Here is a 22023-nt window from a genome sequence, read left to right on the forward strand (position 1 = left end):
TGAGAGGAGAATTGTGAGAATTTGCTTGTTGTCAATAACTTTTAAATAGAAACATCTGTTTATGTAATAAATGGTAAGTTAGTGAAAGACGCAATGTAAATATAATATGATATTAAATATCATAGAGAAGGTATAACATACTTTGCTTATTATCATTTCTTATGCTTTATAGAATTTTTCTTCTTGTGAGAGTATAGTCTGTGGTGGTCTGTTTGAGAGAGGATGTACCATGGGAAATATCCTGTCTGAAAGTTTGTATGTCTGAAAAATGGCCACCTTCACCTTTGGATAGTAGGCTAGATACAGAAATCTCCATCCACAGCCCTTTTTTGTTTTGTTTTGTTTCAGTACTAGAAGTTCCTGTTTACAGAGCTGTTAATGAGAAGTCTTCACTAAATCAGATTCTTGCTTGTTAATACTTTGCTTCTCTAACAACTTCTAGGATTATTTTCAATATGTTGAAGTTCTAAAATTTTTCTACAGTATTATTGCACTACTTAGCATATGATAACTCTTGTTCTGGAGTCTTATGTCCTTTTTTTTTTTTTTTTTTTAGTTAAAAAAATAGGTTTTATTTCTTTAACTGTTGGCACTCTCTATTTCTTCTTTGGAAGAAAGTCTCTCTATTTCTCTATTCTTGCATTCTCTCTATTTCTTCTTTGGAAACTCATTGTTGTTGATACTGGTAAATCTAGGGCTATCCTCCATGGTTCTTTGGTTTAAACTTTCTAAATCTTTACCTTTTAGCTTACATCCTGGAATGATCCCTTAGCTCCCGCCTTCCTGGCTCACTGATTTGTCCTCCGTGTTTTCATTCTGCTCTTCAGCCATCATCAAGTTCTTAATGGCAGCAAGTACACTTTTTCAAGATCTCTCGGTCCTGCTGTTGCTTCATGGATGGAATGCCAGCAACCACTCCTCTTGCTGCGTTCTTGAGGCCTCTGCGCTGTAAACACTTGTTCTTGTCTTTTTCCATGCTGGCGGTCCTCATATTCCTAGTCACTCCCAACTGTGAGCTCGCATTTCCTAGACTCCGAGCTCTCCGCTTGGGCAGCCAGTCTTGGGTGAGGGACTGAAGCAGCGGTGGGTACCTGTGCTCCTTGTTGCTTTCAGTGACGAAATGAGCAGAGCTGGAGGCAGTAACTGTCTCCAGAGTTTATACAGTCCCTCTTTGTCCTGGGCATCATCAGTTAGCTGGGGCACTTCCCTATTTCCTGGGAATACTGACCTAAATACCAGCGGATAAAGGGAAGAAGGAGAACACGGGGGGTTCACAGGAACAAAGTCCTCCCATTCCAGGAGCTCTGCGAACCCTTAGGGCTCTTTCCAGCCCTCTCCTGCTCCAGCGTGCCACCAGTTCTAGACATGGGGCCTTGGTGGTGCTGCACCATAACTTGCTTGATCCCTTCCTCCTGTCTAGACCCCTGTGAAACCTACTTCTTATTCTTGGGTATAGCTGGAGACTCAGATGTTTCTTCCATCAGTTCTATCATCCACCCAATGTGGAGGGAACCTGCGGCATATGCTTACTCATTCTGACATCTTGAACCACCACCTGCAGAGTCTTACCTTAAACTGAGCCTTCTGAGCAACACAGAGCACACAGGAACTAGAGAAAACACTGCTGCTTATTTGACACGTGGGCCATTTCCCTGTTTGCTCTTAGATCCAATTTCCCACTTTTCCTTTGTGTGACTACATCACACTGGTTGGCTCTTTTCACAACTGGCTCTGGGTAAGTTCAGCCAGTGGGAGGCACTGGTGGAAGCTAGAAGGGGAGATGAGGGAGAAGCAAGGGCTCCCTGTGGGATGATGCCTCCGTAGCGCCCAGGGCTCTTCCAAGGCCCCAGCTTCCGTCCCGACAGGCAGCACTCAGCTTGTGCAGCTTCTGCTCGCCCGACCAGGTTCCAGCTTCAGTAACACAACCTTCTACTGATGTCCCTCCAGTCCCAGGTGAAGGACCTCCTCCTGCTGCTCTGACCTCTGGGTTGCTGGAGCGCCCCATAATACCACCTCCTGTACGACAAATTTCCTATATTTAATTCCTGCTGTTGAGAGGCCTAGAATGCTTTTGTTTTCCTGACTGGATCCTGATTTGAAGATCAAAACTCTGAAGAGGCACCTTCAAAAATAATATTGGGTAAGCCCTTTCTTCATGGCTTCCCAGGCAGCTCAGTGGTAAAGAATCCACCTGGCAAGCAGGAGATGCAGGTTCAATCCCTAGGTCAGGAAGATCTCTGCAGGAATGGCATGGCAACCCACTCCAGTGTTCTTGCCTGGAGAATCCCACGGACAGAGGAGCCTGGTGGGCTACAGTCCATAGCGTCGCAAAGAGTCGGACGTGACTTAGCAGATAAACAACAACAACAAGAAGCCCTTTCTTTGCAGGGCTGGGAGCACCAGAATGAAGGAATTTGAAACTGGGGTTTCTCAGTATCTAAGCTATTCCAGGTTATTTTAAGGAGTGACATGAAATTCTTTAAAATGTGAATTCTGGCAGTATATTTCACCTTAATCTCATATATGTCATGAAGCAGTTTTGTAAGGAAAGCCTTAGGGGCCTATCACATTATTAAACACAGTGTTCTAAAATGAGGAAATGCTATCCCAGAGGAGGAAGGCTTGGCGTATATCAGAAACTCTGCTTAAGGCTTCTCAAACTTTAGCCCTGCATTCAGGGGCAGCCACAAAGTTGTTTAAAGAAAATACTTCCACTGTCTGTTAGTCACCATTTTCTCTGTTGAGAAAGGGTCATGCGAAATGACAGTAAACCTTCAGAAAAAGCTTGTGTAGCTTGTTACACTGAAATAGTACCACTGCCTGCTAAGCCCAGTCCATTGTTATCACTTCACAAATGCTTAATAAACAGCACAGAAGCAACAAGAGAGCCTGCCGTGGTGGCTCATGATCAGAGCAAGAACTTGAGCCACGCTGTGCCCTTGGCATGCCATATGGCTGCAAGTCTAAAGGCTCTGGGAAATGCCGCACTTGTATGAAGTCCTGAATACCTGCTTTCATTCCCATTTCGAGTGTCTGAACTGTAATATATGGGCCATCTATTTATTAAAGGAGAGAGCTTACTTTGGCATGGGATAAATTAGTGCTTGCAGCAAGATGCTGTTTAATACAAAGGACGTTTCTGGAATTCCTTTCAGAGCTGAGATCCACAGCTCACAGAGTGTGTGGCGGATACGTTTAAAAATTGTGTGACTATCACACGATCCTTTTTCTTCAGCTGGCATGAGAAGGATACTCCCATTCTCTCCACGCTCTGTTCTTTTCTTCCTCAAAGCTGAGGCGGCAAAAACACTGCCAGCCTTATGCAGCTTTTCATGGAAAGCCGCCACTCTTCCCTGGCGCCTACAGGCAATTTCAGACTGTCCCAGGAGACCTTCGCGCTTTGAGGTGAATTCATAACATTAGGGCCAACACAGAAGTTAACACAATCTTGCACTGTTAAAGAAAAAGTCTACAGGCTTACTGAAGGAGCTCTGCTTCTGTGAGCGCCTCTGTCCTCTGCTCCCCAGTGACAATGGCCAGCTCATCCTTGAGTTCCTGGATTTCCTTTTGTAGGCGTATAATCATCTGAAATGGCAAGGCGGGAGCATAAATGTCAGCTCCTCACTGAGGGGACTAAGTGACAGAGAACACACATCTCTTAAAATTATGAACAAAAATGTACAGAGAAGGATGTCAAAGGCACTCTTGTACTTACCACCTCGCTTTGTTAAAAATCTTATCATTTGGTCAAAATAGTTCTAGAATTTTTCTTAACAAATAAAACATTATGATGGAACCTGGAGGCCCTTACTCCTGTTTCCTTCTGTCCATCCTTGGGTGACTGCGATCCTGCATTTAGTGGGTAGCATTTCCCTGCATGTTTTAAATATTTACTCCATAGGGATAGGTATGCCTGTAAATGAGATATATTATTTTGCATGCCTTACACTGAATGTAAATGCTATTACACTGCACGTAACTGCAACTTGGTTTTTCTTCCTCACACTACATTTGGAGATTATTTATATTGTTTCGTGTGGTTCTAGTTCATGAATTTTCATGGATATATGGCATTTCAATAAAGGACTACATCATGATAGGTGTATTTACATCTCCGGGACATTAAGGACGTTGGAATTTTACCTTTGCTATTACGAACAGTGTTGCGGTGAGCACTATAAATCTCTGGGCACATCCAAGTTTATCTGTAGCGCACTTGCAGAGGAAGTGCAGCTTCCCTTTATTATATATTGCTAAACTGCTCTTCAAAATAGTTGTATAAATTTATATTCTCATCAACTATATATGTAAGTTTCTGCTCCCCCACATTTTTGTCACCATGTATATAGTATTGCCAGAGACTACTTTTGCCAGTTTGGTAGGTGTACAATGGTCTCCTTTCTAGTTCTAATCTGTGTTTTCATAATTATTGGTGAGGTTGAGGATCATCTTTGTAAATGTATGTTGACTGTTTGAGTTTCCTCTTCTGTGAATTTCTTATTCACCATCTTGCCCGTGTTTCAGCTGAACTGTTTTTCTTTTCCTTATGGATTTTCAAGCGTCTTTATATATTCAGGATGTGAACCCTTTGTAAGTTTTATGCAATGCCTGTATTTTCTCCCAATCTATGTCATGTTTTCCACTTTGTGGTGTTCTTTCTGTGAAACAAAAGTTTTAAATTTCAATTCAATTTCATTATCAACGTATTTTGTTATGAGTTGCATTGCTTTGTTTTCTTTGAGAACATCGATTTTACCTAAAGCCATAGCAATATTTTCCTACAGTGTATGTGCATGCTCAGTACACGTCTGACTCTGCAATGCTGTGGACTGTAGCCCTCCAGGTTCCTCTGTCCATGGAATTTTCCAGGCAGTAATACTGGAGGGGGTTACCATTTCCTCCTCCAGGGAATCTTCCCGACCCAGGAATCGAACGAGTCTTTTGTGTCTCCTGCAGGTGGCGTCTTTACCCCTGTGCCACCTGGGAAGCCCGTATTTCTCTCTAAGTTTCTATTGAAGTTTTGCTTTTTACATTTAGGTTGATTTTACTTTATAGGAAGTATAAGATATGGATCTAATTTTAATTTTTTTATGGTCAACCATGCAAGATTTGCTATTACAATTCTGTTATGTATCTCCACACATAAGACTTGTCTTTTACTGGGCTATTGGTTAAAAACATTCGTCTACTTGACTATACGCATGGTACTACCACACTGTTTTAATTACTGTATCTTAAGAAATTTTGGCATCTAGATAGAACAAACCCTTTCCATCCTGTTCTCTTCTAAAATAGACTTGGCTATTCTTGATCATATGCTCTTTCATATAAATTTTAGACTTGGCTTGTAAAATTCTATCAAAGGCTCTCCTCAAATTTCAACTGTAAATAAATTTGAGTAAAAGGTTAATTTGATAAGGGATTAAAGTAATAGTAACGAATCGCTGGGCTTCCCAGGTGGCTCAGTGGTAAAGAATCTGCCTGTCGTTGCAGGAGATGCAGCTTTGATCCCTGGATTGGGAAGATCTCCTGGAGAAGGAAATGACAATCCACTCCAGGATTTTTTGCCCGGAGGATCCCATGGACAGAGCAGCCTGGTGGGCTACACGTCAGTGGGGTCGCAAGGGCTGGACACAACTTAATGGCCAAGCAACACAGCGTAATGAATCACGGCGTCCACAAACGTGGTGTGGCTTTCCACTGACTCCTTTCAATACGGACTTATAGTTTCCTCTACAAATACCTCCCATATCTTTAATTAGATTTTGTCCCTAGAATTGTAAAGTTTTTGTTGCTACTATAAATGAAATTTTTATAAAATTGCATTTTCTAATTACTGGCTTTTGATGTATAGGAAGGCAATTCATCTTTATGGATTATATAACATATACTCTTCTGAACATTATTTTGGCTATCATTTGTTTGTTACTGAACACTGGGATGTGCTTTTTCTTCCTGGCTTCACTGGGTCTCCATTGCTGCACATGGGCTTTTCTCTAGCTGTGGCAAGCGGTGGCCACTCTCTCCTTGGGGTGTGCAAGGGGAGAGCAGCCTCTCCTTGTCACTGTGGTGGCTTCCCCTTGCCGAGCACAGGCTCTCGGGAGCATGGACTGAGTAGCTGTGGTGCACAGGCTTGACTGCCCCTCAACATGTGGAATCTTCCTTCCACAAGACCAGGGATTGAACCTTGTCTCCTTCACTGGTAGGCAGATTCTTAACCACTGGACCACCAGGCGAGTCCCACTACCGGGTGTTCTAGATGAGCAATCAAATAGTCCACAAGTAATGACCGATATTCTTTCCAAATCCTCATAAATTAAAAAAAAAAAAATTGTCTCTTTCCTAGCTAGAAACTCCAAGTACAGTGCTTAAGACATTCTTGTCATATTCCTTTTAACATTTCACTTTTAAAATGTTTGCTGTAGTTTTCTATTGATACCTTTAATCACTCTAAGGATGTTTGCTTATATTCATAGTTTGATGAGCCTTTTCAAACTATGGATGAACATTTAATGTTATTAAATTTTTTTCTGTAGCTAATGATGTGATGATATAATTTTTTTCTTTTAAACTGTGAAAGTGATGAGTCACTTTAATTCATGTGATTTTACCTTATAGTAGGAACTACTTCAGATAAACAAAGATGTATAAATAATACCTTGTCCCTACTTTTAAGCTTAAGTGAACATTCAGGTACTGACTACTTCAGCTCAGTTTAGTCGCTCAGTTGGGTCTCACTCTTGGCGACCCCATGAACCGTAGCATGCCAGGCCTCCCTGTCCATCACCACATCCCGGAGTCCACCCAAACCCATGTCCATTGTGTCGGTGATGCCATCCAACCATCTCATCCTCCATCGTCCCCTTCTCCTCCTGCCCTCAATCTTTCCCAGCATCAGAGTCTTTTCAAATGAGTCAGCTCTTCCCATCAGGTGGCCAAAGTATTGGAGTTGCAGCTTCAACATCAGTCCTTCCAATGAGCACCCAGGATTGATCTTTAGGATGGACTGGTTGGATCTCCTTGCAGTCCAAGGGACTCTCAAGAGTCTTCTCCAACACCACAGTTCAAAAGCATCAATTCTTCGGTGCTCAGCCTTCTTCACAGTCCAACTCTCACATCCATACATGACCACTGGAAAAATCATAGCGTTGACTAGACGGACCTTTGTTGGCAAAGTAATGTCTTTGCTTTTGAATATGCTGTCTAAGTTGGTCATAACTTTCCTTCCAAAGAGTAAGCATCTTTTAATTTCGTGGCTACCATCAACATCTTCAGTGATTGTGGAGCCCAGAAAAATAAAGTCAGCTACTGTTTCCACTGTTTCCCCATCTATTTCCCATGAAGGGATGGGACCAGACGCCATGAACTTAGTTTTCTGAGCTTTAAGCCAACTTTTTAACTCTCCTCTTTAACTTTCATCAAGAGGCTTTTAGTTCTTCTTCACTTTCTGCCATAAGGGTGGTATCATCTGCATATCTGAGGTTATTGATATTTCTCCCGGCAATCTTGATTCCCAGCTTGTGCTTCCTCCAGCCCAGCATTTCTTATGATGTACTCTGCATATAAGTTAAATAAGCAGGGTGACAATATACAGCCTTGACGTACTCCTTTTCCTATTTGGAACCAGTCTGTTGTTCCATGTCCAGTTCTAACTGTTGCTTCCTGACCTGCATACACGTTTCTCAGGAGGCAGGTCAGGTGGTCTGGTATTCCCATCTCTTTCAGAATTTTCCACAGTTTATTGTGATCCACACAGTCAAAGGCTTTGGCATAGTCAATAAAGCAGAAATATATGTTTTTCTAGAACTCTCTTGCTCTTTCAATGATCCAGCAAATGTTGGCAATTTGATCTCTGGTTCCTCTGACTTTTCTAAAACCAGCTTGAACACCAGGAACTTCACGGTTCACGTATTGCTGAAGCCTTAGCTTAAGAAATAAAACACTGCAGGCTCTTGGGAAGCCCTTACCCCTGTAGAGCTTTCCCTAAATGAGTTTCCCACTACCACTCCCCTAAATCTGGTGTTTGTTTTTCCCATCCAGTTGTGTTTTGGGTGGTTTTGAGGACAATTTTTCAATTGTCACTTATGTTTCAGAAAAGCTCTGCACATCAAATAATGAACAGTAGTGCCAGTTTTTAGAAGCAATTATAAAGGAGATCAGGAAACAACACTTGTCAATTACCAGATTATTCTGCGCCAGGAAGACCTCAACATTTGTTTAATTATCAGCTATTAGCTTTTGACTCCTGATTTCTCGTTTCATTAAATCTCTCACAGACCTACATCAAACACATGATAATGTACATCTTTCTTCAAATTCCTCAAGTTCCTTCAAAGAAAAGTCTCTGCAGCCAAATTTGAAGGGAAAAACCTCAAATGTCTAATATGTTTAGTTTTCTTTAGTTATGAAGTAATTTTTGTCTTCAGGCCAATAAGCCCGCTCCTGTCTTTCTCTCTCTCTCTCTCTCTTTTTTTTACCTGATATTCTTTTTTTTAAATTATTTTACTTTACAATACTGTATTGGTTTTGCCACACATCAACATGAATCTGCCATGGGTGTACATGAGTTCCCAATCCTGAACCCCCCTCCCACCTCCCTCCCCATACCATCTCTCTGGGTCATCCCAGTGCACCAGCCCCAAGCATCCTGTATCCTGCATCGAACCTAGACTGTCTTTCTCATTCTGCACAGTAACGTTACAGGGTGGCTAGCAGGGTAGGAACAGCAGAGGGATTCATCCTAGGAATTCAGTTCCATTTGTCTTCGGCCTTTGCATTGCGTCTCCTTTTTTCAGGGGTGTGGGGTGCTGCCCTGTGATGCTGGTATGTGAGCCGGGGCTGGCCTGGAAAGAGTGATGTTCCCCACTCACTGGTTTCTCCAGAAGAGAATTCCATCAGGTGAGTTCAGACTCCCAGAGGCAAGAAGGACAAAATGATCAGTCCCACTATTCTTCGCTCCTCCTTTTCCTCTACTCTTTGATGGAATGATTTCAGGGAAGGAAGGGCAAACACTCAAGAGGAAGTAAAAATATGGGTAATGGATGAGTTTGAGATTTTCATTTTTTGGAATTTGAGAAATCTGTAAATTAAGCACCACTGAAAAGATTTCAGATTTTTTTTTTTTTTTAATAATGTATACTACCAAACTTTTGCACTCAGGCTTCTCTATGGTGGTTCAACTCTCACATCCATATATGACTACTGGAAAAACTATAGCTTTGAAAACATGGATCTTTGTCGGCAAAGTAATGTCTCTGCTTTTTAAGATGCTGTCAAGGCTTGTCTAGGCTTTTGAACTGTGGTGTTGGAGAAGACTCTTGAGAGTCCCTTGGGCTGCATGGAGATCCAACCAATTCATCCTAAAGGAAATCAGTCCTCCTGAATATTAATTGGAAGGATTGATGCTGAAGCTGAAACTCTAATAATTTGGCCACCTGATATGAAGAGCCCACTCATTAGAAAAGACCCTGACGCTGGGAAAGATTGATGGCAGGAGAAGAAGGGGATGACAGAGGATGAGCTGGTTGGGTGGCATCACTGACTCAATCGACATGAGTTTGAGTAAACTCTGGGAGTTGGCGATGGACAGGGAGGCCTGGCGTGCTGCGGTTCATGGGGTCGTAAGGAGTCAGACATGACTGAGCTACTGAACTGATCTGAACTGAGGCTTGTCATAGCTTTTCTTCCAAGGACCAAGCATCTTTTAATTTCATGGCTACAGTCACCATCTGCAGTGATTTTGGAGCCCAAGAATATAAAGTCTGTCACTGTTTCCATTGTTTCCTCATCTATTTGCCATGAAGTGATGCGATCGGATGCCATGATCTTTGCTTTTTGAATGCTGAGATTTAAGCCAGCTTTTTCACTCTCCTCTTTCACTTTCATCAAGAGGCTCTTCAGTTCCTCTTCGCTTTCTGCCTTAAGGGTGGTATCATCTGCATATCTGAGGTTATTGATATTTCTCCCGGCAATCTTGATTCCAGCTTGTGATTCATTTAGCCCTGCATTTTCCATGATGTACTCTGCATATAAGTTAAATAAGCAGGGTGACAATATACAGACTTGATGTACTTTTATTCCTATTTGGAACCAGTCTGTTGTTCCATGTCTGGTTCTAATTGTTGCTTCCTGACCTGCATACAGGTTTCTCAGGAAGCAGGTAAGGTGGTCTGGTATTCCCATCTCTTTTAAGAATTTTTCAGTTTGAGCTTTCCAGTTAAAGGCTTTAGTATAGTCAATGAAGTAGAAGTAGATGTTTTTCTGGAATTCTCTTATTTTTTCTGTGACTCAGTGGATGTTGGTAATTTGATCTCTGGTTCCTCTACCTTTTCTAAATCCAACTTGAACATCTGGAAGGTTTTGGTTCACGTACTGTGGAAGCCTAGCTTGGAGGATTCTGAGCATTACTTCGCTAGCATGTGAAATGAGTGAAATTTGCTGTAGTTTGAACATTCTTTGGCACTGCACTTCTTTGGAATTGGAATGAAAACTGAGCTTTTCCAGTCCTGTGGCCACTGCTGAGTTTTCCAAATTTGTTGGCATATTCAGTGCAGCACTTTCACGGCATCATCTTTTAGGATTTGAAATAGCTCAACTGGAATTCCATCACCTCCACTAGCTTTGTTTGTAGTGATGCTTCCTAAGGCCCACTTGACTTCACAGTCTAAGATGTCTGACTCTAGGTGAGTGATTATACCATCGTGATTATCTGAGTCGTTAAGACCTTTTTTGTGTAGTTCCGTGTATTCTTGCCACCTCTTCTTAATATCTTCTGCTTCTGTTAGGTCCACACTGTTTCTGTCTTCTGTGCCCATCTTTCCATAAAGAAGGCTGAGCACTGAAGAATTGATGCTTTTGAGCTGTGGTGCTGGGGAAGACTCTTGAGAGTCCCTTGGACTGCAAGGAGATCCAACCAGTTCATCCTAAAGGAGATCAGTCCTGAATATTCATTGGACAGACTGATGCTTAAGCTGAAACTCCAATACTTTGGCCACCTGATGTGAAGAGCCCATTCATTAGAAAAGACCCTGAAGCTGGGAAAGATTGAAGGCAGGAGGAGAAGGGGATGAAAGAGGACAAGATGTTTGGATGGCATCACCAACTCAATTGACATGAGTTTGAGCAAGCTCTGGGAGATGGTGAAGGACAGGGAAGCCTGGTTTGCTCCAGTCCATGGGTTTGCAACAAGTTGGACATGACTAAGCAGCTAAACAAAAACAACCAAGCTTACCCTAGTTTATTTTCTAGAGAAATCATTTTTCTTTTAAGGGAATGATTTAAAAAGCAGTATAATCTTAATTTTGGAGTTTAAAAAAATTGAGATACTATATTTCAACATTTTCCATGTTGTTACAAATTAATTCCTTGTTTTATTTTATTTGTAGAAGAAGACTAACAAAAGAAAGAAAACATATCTGCATTTATAATGAGTAGCTGAATCAAGTAACTTGCAAATATCTTTCCTTAAATAAAGCACTTTGATAAAGAAGAATGAACTGTTATAAACATAGAGGCTTGGCCATTTATCCATGGATCCAACCAACTACTAACTTTTTATAATCTCTAGAATAAGTAACAGAACAGTTATGCAGAATACTACTCTATTTAATAACCACTGAAAGGCTAGGACCTTTCTAGAAATAGAATTGTGTATGATTCCATGTCTGTCCTTAGGACTCTCTGTGTATCTGACAGGGGGCTCTAGATAAGAGCACAGGCCCTGGAGTCTGCCTGTGTCTGAGTCCTGACCTATTAGCTATGCAACTCAGATCAAATCACTAAATATTCCCGTGCCTCCCTTTGTCACCTATAAGGTAGAGGAAAGTGAAAGTGAAAGTCGCTCAGTCATGTCCAATTCTTTGCAACTGTATAGTCCATGGCATTCTCCAGGCCAGAATACTAGAGCGGTAGCCTTTCCTTTCTCCAGGGGATCTTCCCAACACAGGGATCAAACCCAGGTCTCCCACATTGGGGGTGAGTTCTTTACCAGCTGAGCCACCAGGGGAGCCCAAGAATCCTGGGGTGGGTAGCCTATCCCTTTTCCAGCAGATCTTCCTGACCCAGGAATTGAACCGGGGTCTTCTGCATTGCAGGTGGATTCTTTACCAACTGAGATACCAGGGCAGCTCAAGGTAGAGAAAGAGATGGCATCTACTCATGAGGCTGTTGTGAGAATTAAACGATTTTACACATTTCCAGTATTTAGAACATTGCCTGGTTATGGGAAGTGAGTGCCACCCATGCTTTAGCTAAGCTTTTATATACTTCGATTTTTTAAAAAACATAGTTAAAAGTTGCTTACCAATTTGGGATCGATTTCTTCATTAAGAACAGCTTCGTTCTTTATGAGTGCCACTCGTTGTGCAAATCTGCAGGTAGATATAGACTCCTAAGAAAGCAAGATTATGTCCTTAAAGTGTTGTTGCAAATAGAGAAGAAACAACTTCTGCTCACAGGAAAAATGCATACAACGATGTTCATAAAACACAATGAGGAAACAGGCTTCCAGATTAGGAAGCTTTGCCCTGGAAATTTATTTTTCATTAAACATTTGTTTGAGCTTAATAAAATGACCAATGCCCAAAGTGTGGAAGAGCTGAGGTTCTAAGTGACAATTCGTGTGATTTTCTACTTTTCTGTCTAACCAGAACCACACAACACAAAGCAGAATCACAGCAGGTACCACCATCCATAAGCATCAAAGGGTACAAAATAAGTATCTGTAACTGGCCCCAAAGAGAGGCATTCCACAGTATCTCACAGTGCACTTGGGACCGGGCCTTGTTTGAGGAGACATCTGGGTGCTTCCCATTTTCCTCTCTTAGAGAAAGTCTGAATCCCATCCATTAAACTGAAATGCTGTAGAACATCAGCTGGCTCTAAAGCCACCTGGGACATCTGGCAGCCAGCCTCTACCAAGCGTCCTGGCGCTGGGCTCAGGGACACGTCTAGGCTTACATCTTGGTGAAGTCTCCAAGGCATCTAAGCAACCAGGAGTCGAGTGGGTCAGGAGAAGCTGGTGGGTCTCCTCTCTCAGGTCTCCAGCCAAGGTAAATAACCCATAAGCAGGTCTTCCAAAGCGTGCATATGAAGTTTTCTGCAAACCATCCCGTGCTATGTGAACTCAGTTCTCCAAAGGGGGAATTTCAGAGCTGGCACATAACCCGAGGCTCTGAAGTCTGGCGGCGTCTTTACCTCTGAAGGCACACCCCAGCCCAGCTGAAAAGACGGAGACCCACCCAGGACCGTCAGCTCCATCCCACAGACTAGCACACTCAGTCAGACTGAGATCTCTGGAAAGAAGGACCAACGTACGTCTATATTCCTCTTCTCTAAAGAGAGGGTGGCGACCATGGTCGTCATGCAGTTCCCTCCCAGGCTGTCTCTCAGGACGCTGGTCATCATGGAGTTCCGATACGGGACGTGCGCGCGGTGCTTTTCCGAGAGGGCGATGATGACCTGTGGGGAAGGGGAGAAACGGCGGCGTAAGGCAGCAGAAAATGCGCAGCTGACAAACGACTGATACAAACTACAGCGACCCCCAAACTGGGCTCAGGGCAATCTCAACAACAGTCAGTGCAGTCATGGTGAAGAGGAAAGGGAGCAAACGGAGCAAGAGCTGTCCAAGATGAAGCCTGGAATTGCGGGAATTGCTTGTACAGAATTGTATATATTATTATTCTCTTTTTCAGTCTCTGGGAAATTTATATTAAAAACTCAAGGGTAAATCATGCCAGATTTTAAAAATTCTACCAAAACTGGGCTGAATGCCTCTTCCTCAAGGTAAGAGAGACAGAAGTTTGAATCAGAACCACAAGAGGAAACAGACCCCACATTCTGGCATCAGATTGTCCAGGTCCAGATTCAGGCCTTCTAAGGCATGTCATTCAACACTTCGGCTTCAATCTCCTCATCTGCCAAACATGGAAAAGACAGTACCTACCCTGTGAGTAGCTGGGATGATTAGAAGAGTTCAAAGGTGCAAATTACCTTGAGTAGAACTAGCCCATAATAAATGCTGTATGTGTACTTCCTTTCACTGTTAAGTGATGGGCAAGAGGATCTTGATTGGGCTAGAACCTGCTCATTTTGCTCCTCAGGAGTATCTTAAGTACTTAACAGGAAGGTAGTAGATGAATGTTTCGGAGATGGATGAAGAGATGGTGTGGGTTGTCCCCAAGGGAAGCTGCCAGGATTTCAGGGGTTTCTGGGGGAGATGAATCCAGTGCCAGGATGCCCACTGCAAAGCGCCAGGAATAAATCACCCACAGACGTGACATGTGACTTCAGGGGAATCACCAGGTCCTGGCTCCTGAGAATTCTGCCAACACCTTCCAATGTTCTAGTCTTCCCTCTTCCCTGGTGTGTAATTCTCATCACCAGAACTCTCTCTATTCCTTTAGTTACAAAATAAGATGGGAGCATTGCTTTTAAAGGATGCTTTTAGCAAAATCATGTAATGATACCACTTGTCTTCCTTTAAACGAATGACCACAGGTTTTACTATGAATCAGAAATCCCATGAGATTTTCTCAAAAACCACTTTTCCACTCTGAGAAATGGACCCTCTCACCTTATCCTTTTGTTTCAAACATCTACCCAGCTTCTTCTCCCTGCCTTTGATCTGAGCTGATGGCTACACACCCTTCTTCTAGGTGTAAGCAGCCTATATGCCCCACCCCTAAATCCCTCTCACTACCCACCCTTCTTGCTGTTACTGCCTGGCCCTTGCCCAAGTCCAGCCCTCTGTCCCCTCCCTGTTCTCCTCTCACCTATTTTGGTCCTAAAATTAACCCTTTTCTTTGCATTAATTCCTCTCTGGCTCACCTGGATCACACCCATCCTGCAAGCCACAACAGTATTAGACGAAGATGGATCTTGCCAAGGTCACCAGTGACCCCAGTGAATGACAAGCACTGACCACTATCTTACTAGACCTCTGATTTGAAGAAGGCATCAACATGGGTATTCACTGCCTCTTTCAGGAAACACTTTATTCACATGGTAATCAGGCTATCGCACTTTTCTGGGTTTTATTTTTCCTTAAAAACTAGTTAATGAATGTTTCTTTATCTTCTTTCCAAATGCTTCTTTATCTTCACCTCAAGCTACTGAAGTGCTCCAAGGCTCCAGTCCTGGATCCTCATCTCTTTATTATCTATAGTCTCTCCCTGTTTAATCTCATCCAATCCCTTGTTTTTAAATATTAGCTTGGCCAGAAAGTTCATTCAGGTTTTTCCAAAACATGCAATGGAAAGACCTGAATGAACTTTTTGGCCAACTCAATATAACCATGTCCTGATGTCTCCCCAGCTTACAGCATCAGCCTCTGCCCCTTCCCTGAGCTACTATCCTTGTGGCAACTCTGTATCTCCACCTGGATGTCTGATCCTGACTTCCTCTCTCCTCTACCCCTAGTCTCATTCTTTCTCAGATTTTACCCATCATTATTAGTGGCCCCACCATCCACCTATGGCATAGTCTAAAACTCTAGGCATCATTCTTGATTCCCCAATTCCAACATCCAATTTCTATTAGGTTTACCTGCAAGATACACCCAGGATTGGACCACTTTCCCCACCCCTTTTGCCACTATGACAGCTCAGGCCACCATTGTCCCTTCCTTGGACAATTGCTCCAGGGTCTGAATCAGTCTCCTTGCTTCTCCTTGTGGCCCCCATGGTCTCCTCTGCAGAGCAGTCAGAGGCCTCTTTATAAAATGCGAGTTACATCTGGTCGCTGTCCTGCTTACAGCCTCCCATGTACTTGGTATAATGACCCAAGCCCTGTGTGCAAGTTCCTGTCTGCCTATCTGGCCTCATCTCCTACGGTGCTTTCATGGACCACACTGGCTTTGCTGTTTCTGTACCAGGCCAAATGTCACAGCCTTTGAACTTGTTTCTTCTAACAGGGGATGCTCTTGACCCAGACCTTCTTACATCTTCCTGCTTCTTACCGGTCAAGTCTTTGCTCAAGTTTTATTTCCTCACCAGGGTTTCCCCTGAACCTTCTATCAAAAGTAACACTCCAATATCCAGGTTCTTAGTCTATGCTATTTTTCCTCAAGTAATTTTATTCATTTATTATTTGGTCAAGCAAGTAAATTTCATTCATTTAATTGTTTGTTATCTGCTTCCCTGCTAGAATTTCTGCTCCACAAGGCAGAAATCAAACACTTGGTTTCTCTTGTCCATGGCTCCATCCCCACTGCCAGGAGCAGTAACAGTAAAGAGTAAGCAGTGTGGCAGAAACTAAACTGTCTTCTTCAGCTCTCAGGACAGCCCCCGATCTAGTCCTGCTTCCTACAAAATGTCATTTCCTAGTCTCTCATACAGCTCACAGTTTGCATGAGACCGACCTCCATCAAGCAGACAGCCCTGTGTGGGATCTGGAGGTGAGTAAATGGGAGTGGTCCCCTTCATGGATCACAGTCTTGTTGTGGCGAAGGGGCTTGCATAACTCAGTGAAGCTATGAGCCATGCCGTGCAGAGTCACCCAAAACAGACAGGTCACAGCGAATAGGTCTGACAAAGTGTGGTCCACTAGAGGGAATGGCAAACCACTCCAGTATCTCGTCACAAGAACCCCATGAACAGTACGAAAAGGCAAAAAGATGTGAAACTGGAAGATGAGTCTGCAGTCAGAAGATGTTCAATATGCACCTGGGGAAAAGTGGAAGGCAATCACTAATAGCTCCAGAAAGAATTAAGCAGCTGGGCCAAAGTGGAAATGATGCTCAGTTGTGGATGTGTCTGGTAGTGACTGTAAAGTCCAATGCTGTGAAGAACAATACTGCACAGGAATCTGGAATGTTAGGTCCATGATTCAAAGTAAATTGGACATGGTCAAGCAGGAGATGGCAAGATTGGATATCAACATCTTAGGAATCAGTGAATTAAAATGGATGGGAGTGGGTGAATTTAATTCAGATGACCATTATATTTACTACTGTGGGCAAGAATCCCTTAGAAGAAATGGAGTAGCCCTCATAATCAACAGAAGAGTCTGACCTCAAAAAACAACAGGAAGATCCCAGTTTATTTTCAAAGCGAACCATGCAACATCACAGCAACCCAAGTCTATGCCCCAACCACTGATGCCCAAGAAGCTGAAGTTGACCGGTTCTATGAAGATCTATAAGACCTTCTAGAACTAATACCAAAAAAAAGATGTTCTTTTTATCATAGGGGATTGGAATGCAAAAATTGGAAGTTGAGAGATACCAGCATAACAGGCAAGTTTGGCCTTAGAATACAAAATAAAGAAGGGCAAGGGAAAACAGTTTTATCAAGAGAACATGCTGGTCATAGCAAACACACTTTTCCAACAACTCAAGAGATGACTCTACACACAGACATCAACAGATGGTCAATACCAAAATCAGATTGTGTTCTTTGAAGCTGAAGATGAGAAAGCTCTATACAGTCAGCAAAAACAAGACCTGAAGCTGACTATGGCTGAGATCATCAGCTCCTTCCTGCAAAATTCAGGTATAATTTGAAGAAAGTAGGGAAAATCACTAGGCCAGGTGACGAACAGATTCAAGGGCTTAGATCTGGTAGGGAGAGTGCTTGAAGAACTATGGACAGAGGTTTGTAACGTAGTACAGGATGACTGAAACCACCCCCAAGAAAAAGAAATGCAAGAAGGCAAAGTGGTTGTCTGAGGAGGCTTTACAGATAGCTGAGAAAAGAAGAGAAGTGACAGGTAAGGGAGGAAAAAAAAGATATACCCATCACAAAATAGTTTCAGAGAACAGCAAGGAGAGATAATAAGAGAGATTTGGAAAACTCAGTAATGGCCACAGGACTGGAAAAGGTCAGTTTTCATTCCAGTCCCAAAGAAGGGCAATGCCAAAGAATGTTCAAACTATCATACAATTGTGCTCATTTCTCATGCTAGTGAGGCTATGCTCCAAAATCGTTCAAGCTAGGTTTCAGCAGTCTGTGAACCAAGAACTTCCAAATGTACAAACTGGGTTTAGAAAGTGCAGAGGAACCAGTTGCCAACATCCATTGACACAGAGAAAGCAAAGGAATTCCAGAAAAACATCTACTTCTGCTTCATTCATTATGCAAAAGCTTAGTGAATCCACTGTATGGATCACAATGAACTGTGGAAAATTCTTAAAGAACTGGGAATACCAGACCACCTTACCTGTCTCCTGAGAAATCTGTGTGTGGGTCAAGAAGCAACAGCTAGAACCTTACATGGGACAACTGACTGGTTCAAAATTGGAAAAGGAGTATGACAAAGCTGTATATTGTCACCCTGCTTATTTAACTTATATGCAGAGTACATCATGCAAAATGCCAAGCTTGATGAATCACAAGCTGGAATCAAGATTGCAAGGACAAATATCAACCTAAGATATGCAAATAAGACACCTCTAATGGCTGAAAGTGAAGAGGAACTAAAGAGTTTCTTGAGGAGAATGAAAAACCTGGTTTAAAATTCAACATTCAGAAAACTAAGATCATGGCATCTGGTCCAATCACTTCAAGGCAAATAGAAGAGGTAAAAGTAGAAGCAGCGACAGATTTTTTCTTGGGCTCCAAAATCACTGTGGATTTTGACTGCAGCTGTAGAATTAAGGTTGTTTGTTCCTTGGAAGGAACGTTATGACAAGCCTATACAGCATATTAAAAAGCAGAGACATCATTTTGCTGACAAAGATCCATATAGACAAAGCTATGGTTTTCCCAGTAGTCATCTACGGATGTGTTGGACCACAACGAAGTCTGGGTGCTGAAGAATTTATGCTTTTAAACTGCGGTGCTGGAGAAGACTCTTGAGAGTCCCTTGAAATGCAAGGAGATCAAACCAGTCAATCCTAAAGGAAATCAAGCCCGAATATTTATTGGAAGGACTGTTACTAAAGCTCCAGTTCCAATAATTTGGCCACTTGATGCAAAAGAGCTGATTCATTGGAAAAGACCCTGGGATGCTGGGAAAGATTGAAGGCAAAAGGAGAAGGGGGAGGCAGAGGATGAGATAGTTGGATGGTATCACTGACTCAATGGATATGAATAAGAGCTAACCCTGGGAGATACTGGAGGACAGAGGAGCCTGGTGTGCTACAGTCCATGGGGCCACAAAGAGTCAGACATGACTTAGTGACACGACAACAGCAACAGATTAGATTGGAGGCCATAAGCAGGAAGACCAGTTTGCAGGAGATTAGTGTGGCAGTGGCATCTGGTTCTTTCAAGGCAGCTACAGAGAAGGTTCTGAAAACCAGGACCTAACGTCCCACGTGTGCAGTGGGGATAACAGCAGTGTTCAGCAGAGCCATTCAGGGGTCTGCTTAGAAGTCTCTCTCAGTTGCTCTGCTCCTAGCTGGGTCATACCCCAGCCCAGTTTCCTAATTTTTCTCAAGATTCTTCACGTTTAATAAACTCTCTGCCACTTCAATTAGCTAGAGTGAATTTCCCAGCTTGCAACTAAGAAATCTGAGTAAGGTAACATAATCTCAATACTTTTCTGTTAAATGAATATGAATGAATGAATAAGTGGCTACGGAGAAGGCGACGGCACCCCACTCCAGTACTCTTGCCTGGAAAATCCCACGGGCGGAGGGGCCTGGTAGACTTCAGTCCATAGGGTCGCGAAGACGCAGACATGAGTGAGCAACTTCACTTTCACTTTTCACTTTCATGCATTGCAGAAGGAAATGGTAACTCACTCCAGTGTTCTTGCCTGGAGAATCCCAGGGACGGGGGAGCCTGGTGGGCTGCCGTCTATGGGGTCGCACAGAGTCGGACACAACTGAAGTGACTTAGCAGCAGGAAGGCACTGTGAGGGTCATTAGTAGTAGATGTGGGAAAACTAAGTTTCAGTGTAATTGGAAGGAAAGTAAGGAATATGGTGGACTACAGTCTGGCAGGCAATGTGGTAGCATGGGCTGCTGAGTAGAGCTCTGGATCCTAAGAACCGGGGACAAATATCTGAAACAGGCAAAGATGGCCCAAATACCAAATAGAAGACCAAACAGGTGCTGGTCTGACAGATATGCAGAGAGGGTAGCATTACTGTTTATGAATCATCAATTAAATATCTAACAGTTTTCTAAGTACTTACAGAACATAAAAAAGAAACAGCTTTGTAACAAATTCAATAATACTTTTAAATGGTCCACATTAAGGCAAATCTTATTAAAAAAATGAAACCTTTAAAAAAATAAAGAGCTCAGATGTCCATGGAAGATTATCCCCCGAGAAAACGGACAGAGTTGCAACTAGCACGGCACCATCAGCTTTCTCTCCTGAATGCAGCAGATTCAGCGGAAGCCAAGCGGAAAGCGACACTCTGAAAAAGTCCCACTCATGTTGGCTAACTGGCAGGGGTGACCCAGATTCTGATTTCTGTGGAAGTGCAGAGCAAACACTCTCTGTTCCCAGTGGTTTCTCACTCGATGTTTGGCCTGACAGAGACCCAGGGTCACCCGAGGAGTGCTCAGTGAGGCTTCTGGTTGGAACAAGCATGCATGGCTCCTTCCTTTTCCTCCAAGGGCTCGATTTCTAGAGCCAAGATGCACCCTGTTATTGCGGCTTAAAATGTTTTCGAGGAGACTTTTTGGAAAAAGTACTACATACACAAGGAAAACTCCAAAACCAACAGTACTCGGGCACTCAGAAATTTACTGACTTCTGAGCATAATAAGGTACATTCAACTCAGAACGGCTGTGACCTGAGAGCAGGTGTAAGGTCTTGCAGTAATGTCCAGGGAGCAGTTACAGTCAGATGGAATTTCTATGCCAGGTGTGGGTTAATTCATGTAAGAATGGTTACCAAACTGTCTTTTCCTAGTCTGTCTCCATCTTATATATTGAAACTGAGACAGAAAAAGATGTCCTTAGTCACCAACCTCTACATGAGTTTCTGTGACAGCTTTTCTCTTACTGCACTGTAAGCACTTGTTATACGCTTGGCTCTTTCACTGAATGACATGGTAGCACAGACTATTTCTCAATCATAAGTCGATCCCCATTGCCTAACGTAACTTGCAGCACCCAGTGGACACTCAGTCACCATTTTCTGAACGGATGGATGAAGCTGATTAACCTAAATTGTGTTATACTTCCAGTCTCATAGCCTCATAATTAAGTCCTTCATAAGGAAAATTTCTTTATAAAAGTCCTTGAATTCTGTTATTTCATCAACAGTACCTGCTCATTCTCTTTATTATTCTCATTCCCAGCTATTCTTTGGTAGCCGCTCACTTGTCTGTCTGTGTAAAATTCCAATATTTGTCTACTGTCCTCTTACACTCTCTATGGCAGCAGCTCCTAGGTTTACTCAGCCCCACGTACCCACGTGCACACTCTGCACTTTTCCATATTTATGCTCTCCTTTCCTCGCTTGCTGACCTGTTCCTTCTCTCCCTCTCTCCATTATTTTATGCCATGACCTCCATGAAGACACTAGTACATCAGTGTAGAGAGCTAACGGCTGCAGCGATGCAGCCGGTGTCTATGAAACGGATAAGTTACATTTGGGGAGCCAAAAGTCAACGACATGTGAATGTTACCGGGACCCTGGGTGAGTCAATCCCCCGGTGGGAGCTAAGGGCCGACAGGCTCCTGGTTCTCACTGTCCGACATGCCCTGACCCCGCCTTCTGGCTGGACTCGCTCTAACTCATTCCTCAGATCTCTGCTTTGCATCAGCCCCAAGAGAACTTTCATTAACTCTCCCCTCTCAGTCTAAGTCCAGTCCCCCAGGACAAGCTCTTCTCACCCCTTGGACTTGCTCTTCAGGCTCCCATCAGGATTATAGCCTGAAAGTTTATTCTTATATTATATAAGCATCCTTATTTAGATTACTTATTCAAAGTGTGTCCCCCTTCAGGGGGGCTTCAGGGCAAGGACCTTTTCCAATTTTGTTCAGCGCTGTGCTCCAGGACCTAGCGCAGTTCTCGGCACATTATTGTTCTGTATAAATATTTGTTAAATAAACTAGCTACACAGAAAATCAAATGTCACCATGACTACTTACATGAGGCTGATTGGTACAAGAATTTTGA

The 22023-nt window shown here is 43.0% G+C and overlaps 1 protein-coding gene across 4 annotated transcripts in view; it reads right to left on the minus strand.

Annotated features, from left to right (window-relative positions):
- KIF6 (kinesin family member 6) overlaps positions 1-22023 on the minus strand; it is a 428173-nt gene that overhangs the window by 237143 nt on the left and 169007 nt on the right. For all 4 annotated transcript variants that reach the window (XM_060403167.1, XM_042236762.2, XM_012100599.5 and 1 more), the window contains 3 exons: positions 13315-13458; positions 12302-12388; positions 3482-3585 (listed from right to left, as the gene is read on the minus strand). In XM_060403167.1, the coding sequence (XP_060259150.1) occupies positions 3482-3585; positions 12302-12388; positions 13315-13458 (335 nt within the window). The remainder of the gene's footprint in view (positions 1-3481; positions 3586-12301; positions 12389-13314; positions 13459-22023) is intronic.

The sequence above is a fragment of the Ovis aries genome, chromosome 20, assembly GCF_016772045.2.
Source record: "Ovis aries strain OAR_USU_Benz2616 breed Rambouillet chromosome 20, ARS-UI_Ramb_v3.0, whole genome shotgun sequence".
NCBI classification, from domain to species: domain Eukaryota; kingdom Metazoa; phylum Chordata; class Mammalia; order Artiodactyla; family Bovidae; genus Ovis; species Ovis aries.